Source organism: Pristis pectinata, chromosome 21, assembly GCF_009764475.1.
Source record: "Pristis pectinata isolate sPriPec2 chromosome 21, sPriPec2.1.pri, whole genome shotgun sequence".
NCBI lineage: Eukaryota > Metazoa > Chordata > Chondrichthyes > Rhinopristiformes > Pristidae > Pristis > Pristis pectinata.
The window spans coordinates 33,042,082-33,057,610 of NC_067425.1; the positions used below are offsets into that span (position 1 = coordinate 33,042,082).

At 42.2% G+C, this 15,529-nt stretch overlaps 1 protein-coding gene across 7 annotated transcripts in view; it reads right to left on the reverse strand.

The window, feature by feature from the left end:
- Positions 1 to 15,529, reverse strand: part of LOC127581386 (serine/arginine repetitive matrix protein 3-like) — a 271,960-nt gene that overhangs the window by 34,678 nt on the left and 221,753 nt on the right. For 6 of the 7 annotated variants that reach the window (XM_052035761.1, XM_052035763.1, XM_052035762.1 and 3 more), the window contains 2 exons: positions 7,352 to 7,698; positions 3,558 to 3,812 (listed from right to left, as the gene is read on the reverse strand). In XM_052035761.1, coding sequence (XP_051891721.1) covers positions 3,558 to 3,812; positions 7,352 to 7,698 — 602 coding nt within the window. The remainder of the gene's footprint in view (positions 1 to 3,557; positions 3,813 to 7,351; positions 7,699 to 15,529) is intronic. The other variant, XM_052035765.1, reaches the window with a different exon arrangement.

Consider the following 15,529-nt stretch of genomic DNA (forward strand, 5'->3'; position numbering starts at 1 on the left):
GCAGGATAGATATATTCCAAGAAAAAAAGTTTTGAATGGAAAAAAGGCACAAATGTGGATAATGAGAGAGGTGAAGGCTAAAATAAAAGCAAAAAGGGCGGTGTACAAAGAAGCAAAAATTAGTGGGAAAACAGAAGACTGGGAAGCTTTTAAAAACCTGCAGAGAGAAACTAAGAAGGTCATTAGGAAAGAAAAGATGAATTATGAAAGGAAGTTGGCGGATAACATTCGAAAGGATACTAAGAGTTTTTTTAAATACATAAGGAGTAAAAGAGAGACATGGGTTGATATAGAACCAATTGATAACGGTGCAGGAGGTATTGTAATGGACAATAGAGAGATGGCAGAGGAATTGAATGAAGATTTTGCATCAGTCTTCACCGTGGAGGACATCAGCAATGTGCCGGTTAGTCAGGAGTCTCACGAAATGGAAATGAGTTCAGTTAAGATTACTAGGGACAAGGTGCTCGGAAAACTAAATGGGCTAAAGACTGATAAGAGTCCCAGACCGGATGAGGTGCATCCCCGGGTTCTGAAGGAGGTGGCTTTAGAGATAGCGGAGGCATTGGCGATAATTTTCCAGGAAATGATAGATTCCGGCATGGTTCCGGAGGACTGGAGGGTCGCAAATGTACTTCCGTTGTATAAGAAAGGTGGGAGGCAGCATAAAGGAAATTACAGACCTATTAGTCTGACATCAGTGGTGGGAAAATTATTGGAATCTGCCTCAAGGATGGGGTTACGGAATACCTAGAGGCGCAAGGCAAGATAGGTCCTAGCCAACATGGTTTTGTGAAGGGAAGATCCTGCCTGACCGACCTATTGGGGTTTTTTGAAGAAATCACAGGTAGGGTGGATAAGGGAGAGGCGGTAGATGTTGTGTATTTAGACTTTCAAAAGGCCTTCGACAAGGTGCCTCACAAGAGACTGATTAATAAGATGAGAGGTCATGGAATTACGGGTAGGATAGCAGAATGGGTGGAGCATTGACTGGTTGGCAGGAAGCAAAGAGTGGAAATAAAAGGATCTCGTTCTGGTTGGTTACCGGTTACTAGTGGTGTGCCGCAGGGGTCGGTGTTGGGTCCGCTCCTTTTTACCTTATACATCAACGATTTGGATAATGGAATAAATGGTTTCGTGGCTAAGTTTTCGGATGATACCAAGATAGGTGGAGGAGTAGGGAGTATTGAGGAGATAGGAAGGTTGCAGAGGGACCTAGCCAGTTTAGGAGAATGGGCAAGGAAATGGCAGATGAGAGTAAATGTTGAGAAATGTGTAATTGTACACTTTGGAAGCAGAAATAAGCGGGCAGATTATTATCTAGAAGGAGAGAAAATTCAAAGTACGGAAGTACAAAGGGACTTGGGGGTACTCGTGCAGGATACATTAAAGGTTAACCACCAGGTCGGATCTGTGGTAAAGAAAGCGAATGCTATGTTGGCATTCATTTCGAGAGGTATAGTGTATAAAAGTAAGGAAGTGTTGATGAGGCTCTACGGGGCACTAGTGAGGCCTCATTTGGAATACTGTGTGCAGTTTTGGGCCCCACATCTTAGGAAGGATGTGCTGACGTTGGAGAGGGTTCAGAGGAGATTTACGAGGATGATTCCAGGAATGAAAGGGCTTACATATGATGAGCGTTTGTCGGCTCTTGGACTGTACTCACTGGAGTTCTGAAGAATGAGAGGGGACCTCATAGCGACATTTAAAATGTTGATAGGAAAGGACAGAGTAGATGTGGCTAGGCTGTTTCCCTTGGTGGGTGAGTCCAGGACCAGAGGGCACAATCTTAGAATTAGAGGGTACAGTTTCAAAACAGAGATGAGGAGAAATTTCTTTAGCCAGAGGGTGGTGAATTTGTGGAACTCCTTGCCACATGCAGCAGTGGAGGCCAGATCAGTGGGGGCGTTCAAGGAAGAAATAGATAGATATCTAAATAGGGTATCAAGGGATATGGGGATAAGGCCGGAAATTGGGATTAGAATAGGGTTTTATTTTCTCCCCATTCCCCATTTCTTTTTCCCTTTTCCTTGGAGCAGACTCGATGGGCTGAATGGCCTGCTTCTGCTCCCTTGTCTTGTGATCTTGTGAATATGTACCACGACCTCTGGTTGTTCACCCTCCTCCTTCGGAATGCTGTGGCCCCAATCCGAGACGTTCCTGACCCTGGCACCCGGGAGGCAACGTACCATCCGGGAGTCTCTTTCACGTCCACGGCATCTCCTGTCTGTCCCCCTTACGATGGAATCCCCCATCACTACCGCTCTCCTCTTCTCCCCACTTTCCTTCTGCGCCACGTAACCAGGCTCAGTGCCAGAGACCTGGTCACTGCGGCTTTCTCCTGGTAGGTCATCCCACCACCAACCCCCCAACAGTATCCAAAGCGATATACCTGTTATTCTTTGAAGTGTATGATTTATTTTCTCCTAAAGTCTTTCTTGCACGTGTGTGAGGTGTGAGACATTGAGGGAACAGGGCACATGGAACAGGATCCAAAGTCATGCAAAGCTCCTTTGGTTATTTTCAGTGGCGTATGAGCGACCCATGAGTTTTTAATGACAATCCGTTACTGAAACTAGCTTTTTAACTAGGTTTATTTAATTACTTACACTTAACTTCCACAGTTTTCATGGTTAAATTCAAGCATGTCCCTGGATCAGGGATCCAGAGACCTTTCTGCTGGTCCAACAGTTTAACCACGATGTTACCTGAACCCATGTCAGATAAGCAGCTGTCTTTGGCATTTGCACTTGACAACAGCCATGCCATCACTTAGAAATGACAATGCCCAGAGGTTTGCTGTGCTGGGAGAATGGATTATCCCATAGAGTTCATTGGGAGTGATTAGAGAAATAACATAGCACCGGAAGCCAACACCTCTTCAATTTCAAATTTCCAATTAGAGCAGTCTTTTCCCAAAAGTATGTTCTATTTCTGGGAAAAGACTGCTCTGCTTACTCACTGGTTCACATCTGGTTCAAGTGTACCAGGACAAGGACCAAGATCTTGTTTGCTAAGAGCTTTGGAAGCCTCTCCACAAAAACCAAGTGACCTTCCATTCATATGACTGCCAACAGCAATGATTTCCTTGAACAATAAAGACCGCATAAATCTTGTAAACGGACATCTTAGCAGAAACATGATCTCAGACAAGATTAAATTAAACCTTTGATTCATTTGACGGGTTTTGCAACTCCTGAACAGAAATGGAACAAGTAAATAAACTTAAATCGAGACTTATCAATTTCAGAAAACCTGAACACTTTAACCAATTAAGGATACAAAAACCCAATCTCTCTATGTGACTGAAACTAGTTCACTTTGGCTACCTTTCTTTTACAGAGGTAGCCTAACCAGAAGCAGGTCCAGAGCTTGCAAAAGGCCTGGGGCGAAGAGCCACCTCCTGACATCTACATAACAAACAGAGAGGCTCTGCAAACCGAGCTTAAAGTACTAGCCTATTCCAATTCACTGGTATTACACACAGCAGGCAAACTGGAGTCGCACGAACGTACCCCCAGTAACCCTGCTGAGCACGGCTGTGGGTTGAGGCTGACCTGGACTGCTCCTTGCGAGGTGATGACCGTGATTTGCTCCGTCCGTCTCTCTTCTCGTGGGACCGTGAGCACGAGCGAGACAGGGATCTGCTGGAGCTGCAGGAGCTCCTGTTGCGTCGGGGACTGTAGGAAGAGCTTTTCTTCTTGTCTGAGTTGTGGCTGCTGGGTTGTTCATGCTTCCCTGGGGAGCGGGTGCGGCTCTTGTTCCTGCTCGTGTAGCGCCTTCGATGGTGGCGATTTGATGCCTGCCTTAACCTTCAGGAAATCAAACACATGTTCTTATTTTTTTTGTTTTATAATCTGATGAGCAAATGACAACGGGGGCATGGGAAGATCTTCTGGTCCAACCAGGTTCGCCCTACATCCGTTGAGTATCGTTTATGTCCTGGATACTCCAGTGAATATTTATTCGTTTTCTGGATACCTAGTGAAAGGAAAGACTGTGTTTGGTATTGGCTTCATCCAGGGAAGTGGAGAGTTTCCCATCACAGTCCTTTGTTGTGTGTTTTAGAGAGTGGAAAAGCTTTGGGATGTCAGAATGTGTTAAAATATGTGCTTTTTTTCTGCACTTTTTGAATATCAAAGTATTGTAAATGGGTTAAAATGCTGTTGGACTGAAGGGTTGGCAGAAATCACATCATCTAACTTCCAGGACTACCTCCCACTGGAGGAGGACACTCTGCCCAAGAGGACAGGTGACAACCAGGGAGAGGTTGACAACATGGCCGATTAAGGGAAACCAATCTGATCTCCTTAGTGAAATGAGTTCACCAGGCCATCTTCCCTTTACAGGTGCCTGCCTGCCTGCTTAACACAAAGCAAAAGCATCTATTAAGAGGTTACAGTCCATATTTGTTGCTAGGCAACGAGAGTGGACTCAGAATCAGGTTTATTATCACTGACATATGTCGTGAAATTTGTAGTTTTGTGGTACAGTGCAAGACATAAAGAAGAATAACGAGTTCATGGGTTCATGGACCATTCAGAAATCTGATGGCGGAGGGGAAGAAGCTGTTCCTGCAAACACAGTTGGCAATAGGGGTGCATTCACATTCTAGATACCTTGCATTGGGAATAATTGTGAACAATTCAACTTATGTGAGATTGAGTGAGCTAAATTTTAGCCCCAGTGAAAGTGATGGGCAGTCATCTTCCTGAATCATTGCAATCTGTTAGGCAAAGGCACATCTGTAGTGCATTAGGTTGGGGTTTACAGCACTTCAAGACAGCATGCAAATTGGAGAGGAGCATATTGTTGTTTCCAACCCCACGTGCCCACTGTCCTATACTTCACAGAGGGCCCGTACTGAAGAAGCAGGCAGCGAATGTTCAAATGGATGCAATGCCAATCAAGTGGACTGCTTTGTCCCAGATGGCAATGGAGTTTCTTGAGGGTGGTTGGTAGTGGGTTGATCCAGCAAGTGGAGAGTATCCCATCACGGTCCTGCCTTGTGGATTTTAGATGGTGACAAAGCTTTGGAATGTCAAAAAGTAAGGCACTTGCCCCAGGGCCTGAACTGTTCTTACAGCCTCTGACCTGCTTTTGAGGAAAATGGGTTTATGAGACTATGGCAGTTCCAGTTGTGTGCATCGAGGGGTGGGGAGGGGCGGGGGTGTCAACCAAGAGATTCCACCTCATTCGAGTAATAATCCAAAACATGTACAACTTGAAGTTATGGACACAGGTTTTCATGTTGATCTAAAAGGTGGCAATTTTAATTCCTGTCCAGTTAAAATTCTGGTCAATGCTGGGATGTTTTTGGTGGGGGACATAATGATAATGCCACAGCGCCAGGCTGTCACTTGATGGAACTGATCATTGCTTGACACTTGTGTGGCCTGGGTATTACTTACCACTTATACAGCTGAGCCTACATGTTGTCCAGCCTTACTGTAGGCAGGCATTCATTACCGAGGAGCTCTGAATACAACTGAATCATCAAACAACTGGACCACTCTAATTATGGCGGGAAGATTGTTGATGAAACAACCGAAAATGCTTTTGTCTAGGGTCCTGCAATATTTCTACAGCCATGTCCTCAGGCTGAAAGAAATGTACTCACCTTTCATGCAAGGTACGGCTTGAAACGAGCACATCTTTATTTCCTGTTGATCACTTGCACCTTATTGCACTGCACTTTCTCTGTAGCTGTGACACTTTACTCTGTACTGTTATTGTTTTTGCCTGTACTACCTCAATGCACTCTGTACTGACTCAATGTAACTGCACAGTGTAATGAATTGATCTGTACGATCGGTATGCAAGACCAGATTTTCAATGTACCTTGGTACAAGTGACAATAATAAACCAATACCAATACCAAGTTCTTCATTAAAGTATTTTAACTTTTCATACCGGCCTCAATGCCTTCATAACACCTTGAATGAAAAAAAATAAGGCATGAATGGAACACAAAGCAGTTTCAACAAAATGATATTTGAGCTCACATCAGTGCTTGTAAACTTTGCGTACTGCCCTTGGTTGAATAACTGTGTGCTGTGGTCAACAGTGAAAACCTGTTAATTTTCTGGTGAGCTTGCTTGTCTGAAGAAGAATATAACATGGGCAGAAAATGGGTCACTGCAAGGTTATAAGCAAATGTCAATGAATGAATGAGTATATGGTGCCTGTGTGGATATCAAGGTCTAGAAATTGGACTTCCGGTGCACTCAGCTTTACCCTAATATCAAGTGGAAGTCACCCAATAAAGATCTGCTCCCTGAAAAGTGTATTAGCACTGTTAACAAGCTCTCTCCACAACAGTCACACAGGCTGCCATGTGGATGAGGGAAAAGGGAACACAGAAGATGAAGACAGGTGGGGGGGGGGGGCAGGGTGGGGAATGGGAGGGTGCCAACAGAGAAAGGAAATCAAGGGAGAGGAGGGGGGATACATAAGACAGCAGATACTGGAATCTGGAGCGTCACAAAATCTGCTGGAGGAACAGCAGGCCAAGCAGCATCTGTCGGGGGAAAGGAACTACCGACAATTCGGCTCAAAACTCCGCATCAGGACGGGAAGAGGGGAATTGGGGAGAGGAGGAGAAAATCAGGGTGCGGGTTGGGGTTAAAATGAAAGGGGGTTGAGTAATGGGACTTCCCATATCATGGAGCAGCTGACTGGGCTTCACGCTATAATCAAGCCCCATGGGGCTGCTGTGCAGAATCATTGGGACTTGCCTCTGTCAGCATTGCTCGTCTGTAAAGGGGCAGCACGCAGAATTCAACGTGGTTCTCCCCTTCTGTGTGATGCACTTTTTGTTTGGCTGTGAATGCACAAAGATCACAGGCTATGACCTTATCATTCAGTATCTGTCAGTGAGTCATAAGTTGACTGTTAATGATCACATCACAAGTGTGGAACGTGATGGGAAGATGACATTGGTAGGGTGAATCGTGATGGGAAGTGCCTGATTCATGCACATTTTATGGATGGCACATGGGTACAAATGTTTCTTTTCTAATCCAATTTCCAGGCTAAATATTCCGAGGTGACTGCTGTGTCCTACTGTGGCACATTTTACCAACACTAAGGAGTTGCATGTTGGGACTGGCTGGGATTGATTGGTAATAAGGGAGCCAAAATGTGGTTACATTCAATCACATAGAGTGATCAAGAAAACCAGAGTGTGAGCTGAAGTGAAGGATCCATGGAGGGGAAAATGTGGAGCACTACAATGCCACATGGCAACGAGCGACCTAAAAGTGCGTGGACAAGAATTAAAGAGAGTTGGGGATGCTGACCGACAATAGACCTCGTCTTTTGAAAAGCAGAAAAATAACAGAGGACTAACTTCTTTGCTCGTGCGCTTTTACTCCGGCCTGACGTGTGGCGCAATCGTGATCGACTGCCGACAGATTCTGCAGAGTCACTGCTGAAGTCTGATTGGCTTGGGGAGCGAGAAGATACTTTGTGAGCTGGTACGGTCGACTTCCGTCGGCTTGAGCCTCTATGTGCGGATGCTGACCTTGACCTGGGCTTTGCGTGCCTGCCCTCAGTGGAGGATCTCCTGCTGTGGCCTGGGGATTTGGACCTGAAACTCCTCGAGTTATGCTTCGAGTGCTTGCCTTCCTTCGCCTTTGGAGACTTGGATGCAGACCTGGGCTCTGCTCCTGGGGACAATGACCTGGAGTCCGTGCTCTGCAGCAGGAGAGAAAGGCTAACCTTAAAAGAGACTCTGACATATTAGCAACACCATTTTCCAACTCTTGCCACATCCCTATGACACAGCCTACGTCAATAGTTTATCTAACACAGTCCTCTACAGTGCAGCTCATGCAAGATCTTGCATGCAAACCAAAAACTAATTGAAAATAAAAACCTGGAATGGGAAAAAAAAATAAAGAATTAACAAAAGTTTAAGAAGGAATAGAATGGAAGAATAAATAAATTTTAAAAAGTGAGCTTAACAGGTTGCTGTATTTTTGAGGAAAGGACAAGTTTTCTTACAATTCCTGGTTTTTAAAAAAAACAAGGTGAAGATAGACAACTTGACTGAACAGCACAGAAATGGAAGGCAAAAATTGAAAAAAATCCACAAATGTATTAATTATCACTCAAACAAAACTCGCTGAATAATACTGTTTTCTTTTTGTGCTTTTTCCTGCAGAGAACTGCTCATCTGTCATCAGCGACCCAGATTATTAATTTTTTTTTTGTACCCCCGTTTGGTTAACATACACTTACCAATCAGGTAGCATTTCCTCCATTAGTAGGTAAGGTGTGAGGAAAAAGGGAAAAGCGGGGCAATATAAGTGCATCATTAGAGTCACAAAATGCAAGAGAAAAAAAGACACAAAAAAGCCCTTTCCAAGTAGTGAAATATGAACAATGTATGAAATTAAGAATGTGCAAAAGGAATTTATTAATACTACAATAATGCAACTGCTTCAATGCCTAAGTACTGATGCACTAAAATAAGGCCAGTCCGGGGTCTCTGGGCTACAGCTCCACACAAGGAAAATATATGCACATGGATCGTCAGATTTTACCTGTGAAGCTTAGGGCAGGAGGTTGTAAGAAGCAAGGTGAAATGCAGAATGTCTGACTATGCCTTAAATGCAGGAATGGGTTCCTCCTAGCCTCTGTGACACAGTCAAAGGGAAACTTTTTGAAGACAAGATTCAGAGTTGAAGTTAACAACTGGAGTCCAAAATTATATATTTTTGTTTTCAGCTCTGACGTGCTAATTAATCCCAAAGGTTTTGTGGATTGGTTTAGGGAAAGTGCATCAAACCTTCTTGTTTCCCCCTTAAATCAGGAGTGAATACTGTTCTAGGAACGAGCCATCTCTATTTTCTAGTCAGACTTTATTACTAAGGTTAAACAATTCTCAATTTTTTCTCCTATTTAATTTGTCCTTTGTTATAGTTGTACCCTTGCCCATTTCCTCAAAGCTGGAGTCCAGACTACACAGCAAGTTAATTTTTTAGCAGTAAGTTTCTTTCATTTTTCAACCACTTCCATTTATCCAGTGTATTTCCTGTAAAATAAACCAACCTAAGGTGCTTCATAGAGGAAAAGAATGTGGTTAAGAAGAGATCTGACTAGCTTTACTGGGCTCAGCTTGATGATTCTCCCCCTCTGTTCTTAACCCTGTGACTACTACCAGATGGTCATTTGAGGTCTTTTGCCTTCCTTGCTCATACTGTGGTCCATTAAGGTGACCGATTTCACTTCCCAAAAGGAAGCATGCTGTAAGCACCCAAACATCACACATCTTAAATGCCTATGCCTTTACCTGAGGTTCATCATAATAACGATACCATAAATGACCATCAATTAGCTCAATCATTAATGATATTGACGGCTGAGCTCAAGTTACTTTCTAGTACACTGATATACTGTAGCGTGCATGTTTAACAGTGCAAATATTTAGCCAAAAATCATGAACTTATGAAAAGCCCAATTTAAAGTGGTCAATACTTGATAACTTATGAATGGTAATTTAATATTCTGAAATTATCTGAGCAGTAGCTTTTTAAAATGTATTTCCTCATCAAATTCTTTTCAACCTCCTCAGGACAGAATAGGTGCCAGGCATATATACAGGCTTTGGTCAGATGCAGCTGCTTAACTGGCACCAGAGGGTGGGAGGTGGCGAGTTAAAGCAGCCCCAAGTGACCCCTCTCCATCCCCAATTCTACTTAGTCTCCCTTGTATCCCACAGGCTAGGTCAGAATGAGAAGTGATGGACTGCTGGCCTAATGCTACTGTTTTATAGAGCATTAAATACTTTGGAATGGAGACCCGAGATTTTTTGTTTAAATATTGTAAACTAAGCTTCTTTATTTAAAAAAATACAGCTTGAAAATTTGTGCCTTATGCACCTGACTTTGATCGGGTTTTCAAATGTTCATGAATTCAAAAGGACCCTATAAAATTGCAATTGTGGACTGTATGCTAATGTGAACTTGAGCTTTTAATTAACAGAGATTAATGTCCTGAAAACACATCTAACTTGATTAACAAATTTTAACCTCACTTTATTGTCAACATAAAAGAAAATGATTGATAATAATCAAATAACATTTTAAAAACTATCTTAAAGAACGGAAAGCAGCACTGGTTTCAGGGCTAACTGGGACTACTGGTAATGAGGGTTTTGTTTTACTTTCCTATTCAACGTCCTCTGTCATGCCTGGGATTCTATAATAACACAAGTGCACAGGAGCTGCAGGCATAAGGACAGGCGCCTCTGTTGCTCTTCACCAAGCTCCTGGGTAGTGCTACATGTCATTTTTTAAACTATTTTCCTTTTCCCTCCCACTAGGGAAGGCACGCTGAACTTCCGTTAACATTAAAAAGCAACATCACTCCGTGTGAGAAAATTGCAGACACATGTCCTCCATTCTGGAGCTTTGATATCTCCTTAGTTAAAAACTGCATTGTTAAACACCTTTGTCCTTCCATAATTTTCTATCAAACAAGTCAACGTGTTCAGTTAAAATTACTCAATTTTAAAAATTCCAGCAGTCTTGAATGTAACCCAATTATGTACAGATTCCTTGGAGGTCTTGACTTTATTGTGAAGCCAAAAAGCAAATTACGAATCAAGCAAAAGGTATAAAAGGAGACAACCAGCCATGCATTTCAAGAATGCTGTGGTCAGCAGCCTGGGAGCTTCCCCAAACATTCAAAGAAGATGTAAAAGGTGCTAAAGAAATATTTGCTCTCCTGGTAATCACCTTTTCAAGGTAGGTGTTATATTTACACACTAGACACCAGAATAACTACAAGAGGGTGAGGACAATGGGACGAATAAACTCCACATAGTTAAAGAAGTATCTGCAATGATAGCTAAAGATCAAAGGTTATGAGGGATGCTCAATATGGTCTTAACTTTTTTTTTCTTTTTAAATTTATTCCTCCTCTAGAGTGTCCCAAACAATATTTCTGCCGAATGTACTGGCAAAATACTCACGCACCTTATACATTCATTTAGTCTTTACTTTTTGAGATCTTTCCCTTTTTTATTTTCTATAGCTAGAGAAGAACAAACAACCACTATATTCAGGGATGCTACATATGTTAGTACAGCGACTGAAAATAAGAGAAATAAAAGAAAATGGCTTAAAAGGCATCATTCATGGATCAATGCTACAAACGACACACAGATATGCATCTTAACAACTCTAAAGAACATGAAGGTTAAAAGAACACAAATTCAGAGCAGGGGCTTACTGGAGGATTTAATAATGAAACAGAACAACCAGAAAAATAAAATAAATAAATAAACCTCTAAAATAGAAATCAAATAGATTTAACTTCAAGCCAGGGTGCTTTAACAGACTCATCTGCAGATGTGTTGCGTGCCAAGGCAAATAAATACCTACCTTTCCAACCACTGATAGGAGTGCAATAATAAAAGAAAACAATATTCTCCACATTGGAGTGCAGTATGGGAAAAAGACAGTGACTCTTTTAGTAACGTGCCTTTTGACTTGATGCTAACTGTTAGTTTTTCCTCTATTTTCTTTATGCTCATACATTGCAGCCATGATGTTTCATTCGCAAAATGCTCAATAAAAGAAAATTTTTGTTAAACATAAAAGCCCAACCGCATGCAATGCAATAACATGACAAGACAACTGGCTAAGGAAAACAGAAAGTGCACATGGATCATATGCACAAGGGGAAGCTCACAGGTGACAAAAAGCACACAGAGAGGGAAAGAAAGCTGTCAATGAGAGAATGGGTGACACAACCAGAACACCCTATGGATAATTTCTAAGTTGGGCAAGTTAACCCTTTGAGAACTATTAAAAATTTTTGTTGCCAATCTGATCAGCGTTATGAAAACTATATGATTTCCCCTGGCTCGGAAATTGTCAAAAGAGGTGTGTGCGCCAATTTTGGGGTAGGTTCTTGGATACTCAGGCCGAAAACTGTGCTTTAGTTGGAAAAAAAATATGCAGACAGACAATGAAAGGCAAGACTTTTATGTAAAGATACAGATCCCATGTGCATCCCCATCTCCAGCACCTGGGCGATGATCTGACATCCTGGTGTTCCCTATTATAGAAACTGCTTGTCATTTAGCGTGTTGAAATCAACAGATACAACGTCAGGCAGCATCTACAAAGGCATTGAGGCATGTGATCACCCCTTCATATGCCCACCTAGGCAATGAAAGTGAAAATCTAGCTCATGGTGTTTCACCTGTTCCTCTTGCATAAACTTTTCCAACTAAGATTATATCGGTCGATGAACTCAAATATGAGCAAAGCAAAATTGGTGTTAAAAATTGTGAAGACACAGAACATTGAAATCTGCGTTATTGAGGTTTCCCCTCTGAACTGAAAGCACTGCCTGGTGCAACTAAAATAATGGCGATAATGAAACACACTTTAAATGGTGACTCACTGCAAACTGAATCTGTTTTAGTTTTCTGTATCGACGAGCATTGTTCCTGAATGGTTATTCTCCATCATATCTACTGAATATGAACAATTAAATTCTACAGGGGCTAAATAAGTCGAGGCTAGGACTGGTCACTGACGACATCTGAACAGGTACTAATACTTAAGAAAGGCTACAAATTTCAGGTTATGAGAAATTGTAAAGGGATTTCAGTTTTAATAAAAATATTCTCAGTATGAGGGTATTGCTGGCAAGGCGCAGTTATTGGTTTCTTTGTGATGATGGCGGTGAACTACCTTCTTGACCAACTGTTCCCATTCTTTGTACTGATCTGGTACACGTGACTTTGTTGCTGGACCATGTCAGAATGCATCTAAGAGTCAATTGTGCAGCACAGGGGATTGAAGTCAGACATTGTTCTAAGCAGTTAAGGGTGTCATATTGCTTTCTGTTAAGGAACATTATACAACCTTTACTTCTTTATTTTTACTGATATTTTAGGAGGCATATTAGTCATAAATTATCTCACCAAGGTGCTTACCTGGTTATTGCTTGCTCTTTGTGTGAGTACAATGAACACAAAGAAAGCAATTCTCTTTACAGTGAAAACCGTTGAGGCCCTTTTCGGCCTGCTTTTAGCTTAGTGCATGCTCACCTCCAAATTGTTGTATTAGCACCGTTGTCTTTTGAGTGGGTTATGAGTCAAACCACCTTTATTACATAATATATCTATTCCGAACAATTTAATGAACTACGTCTAAATTATAAATGATTTGGATGTTTCTCGTAATTTGCAAATTGATTTGTTGGCAATTATAATGAAGCGTATGCAACAAGTACTTCAGTCAGTGGAAGTGAAAAGATGGAGGACACGTTCAGGCAGTTATGCTCTCTATCAGTAGAAGTAGGACCGGCAAACTAAAACTCATTGATCAAGACCGAGTAATACATCTAGTGCCATGCCAATTTCATTCTTCCTGTGCAGATTTGACATTAATGCTAAACTGAATTTAAAAGTTCAAGATGATATTGAAGGTGATTAAAGCTTTTGACAAGGTCCCCCATGGTAGGCTGATCCAGAAGATTAAGGCACATGGGATCCATGGACACTTGATACATTGGATTCAAAATTGGCTTGGCCATTGAAGACGGAGGATAGTGGTGGAGGGGTGTTACTCTGACCAGTGGTGTTCTGCAGGGATTAGTGCTGGGTATATATACAAGATTTGGACAAAAACATAGGTGGGCTGATTAGTAAGTTTGCAGATGACACAAAACTTGGTGGAGACACAAGAGACTGCAGATGCCAGAATCTGGAGCAAAGCACATAACGCTGGAGGAACTCAGCATTTACGGAAGGAAAGTCGATGTTTCAGGTCGAGACCCTTCATCTGGACTAATGTTCTTCCAGCATTTTGTGTGTTGCTCCAAAAATTAGCAGAATTGTGGAGAGTGAGAAGGGTTGTCAAAGGATTCAGCAGGATATAGACCAGGTCGAAACGTGGGCAGGGAAATGGCAGATGGAGCTTAATCCAGACAAGTGTGAGGTGTTGCACTTTGGGAGGTCAAATGTAAGGGGAAAGGATACAGTAAGTGGCAGGACCCTTAGGAGCAGTGATGTACAGAGGGATCTTGGGGTGCAAGTCCATAGCTCCCTGAAAGTGGCAACACAAGTAGACAGTGTGGTAAAGAAGGTGTACGGCATACTTGCCTTCATCGGTCGAGTGTTGAGTATAAAAGTCAGGAAGTCATGTTGTAGCTGTATAAAACTTTTTATTTGGGCCTTATTTGGAGTATTGCGTGCAGTTCTGGTTGCTTCATTACAGAACGGATGCAGAGGCTTTGGAGAGGATGCAGAAGAGGTTCACTGGATGCTGCCTGAATTAGAGAGTATTAGCTATAAGGAGAGATTGGATAAACTTGGATTGTTTTCTCCAGAGTGTCAGAGGCTGAAGGGTGACCTGATCGAAGTACATAAGATTATCAGAGATACAGACAGGGTAGAAAGTCTGATTCTTTTTCCCGGGATGGAAACGCAAATACTAGAGGGCATAGCTTTAAGGTGAGAGAGGGAAAATTTAAAGGCGATTTAAAGGCATGTTTTTTTTTACACAGAGAGTGGCAGGTGCCTGGAGTGCACTGCCAGCTGATAGGATAGTAATGTTTAAGGGGGATTTAGACAGGCACATGAACTGGCAGGGAATGGAGGGATATAGACCATGTACAAGCAGATGGGATTTGTTTGGATTAGCATCATATGGCACAGCCACCAAAGGCCTGTTCCTGTGCTGTACTGTTCCATGTTGTAAATCTTATTTGAGGCATTATTTATTTTAATTTTCTCAAAATAGACCCTCAGTTAATTACTAATATTCCAGCTCCCTTTGGGAATTTATTTTTTGGTCTTTAGATCAGTGAACATTATTAACCTTTGTACAAAATTTCAGATCAGTAAACTTGTTATAAATGAAACCAAGTTCAGGGATTTTTTTAATATGATTTCCTTTTAAAACAAGTGATTTGAAACAGTATTTCATGTGCTGACCAGTACGGAGAACATGTTAAAAAAATATTGTTTTAACATGCACTTTAATTAACAAAGCCTCTCTATTCTGTCCAAGTGCCATGCAGTAAATCAAGATGAATGATGTAGATTTATTTCTGAAGAGAAGCAATGACAGTCTCACAGTTTTGCTTTTTTTTCTGGAAATGGACAACTTTGCAACTTTTTTGTCCAGGGTTTAGTTTTGTATAATAGTGCCACAGTGCAATTTGGTGATGAAAGTAAAACTGGGCTAAGCCAATAGTGATACAATGGAGACAGTGGAGATGCTGGAATCTGGAGCCAAAAACGAACTGCTGGAGGAGCTCAGCAGGTCAGGTAGCACCTGTGGAGGCAAAGGGACGGTCGACGTTTCGGGTCGTGATTCTTCATTAGGACTGAGATTGTAGAAGGAAGATAGGCAGGATGAAGAGGTTAAGAGGGAGGGGTGAGACAGAGGCTGGTAGGTGATTGGTGGAACCAGGTGAGGTCGGGGATGACGGGTAGATGGAGCCAGGCAGGGGTGAGGGAGGGGGGAGTTTAGAGATAGAAGCTGATAGGTGGAAA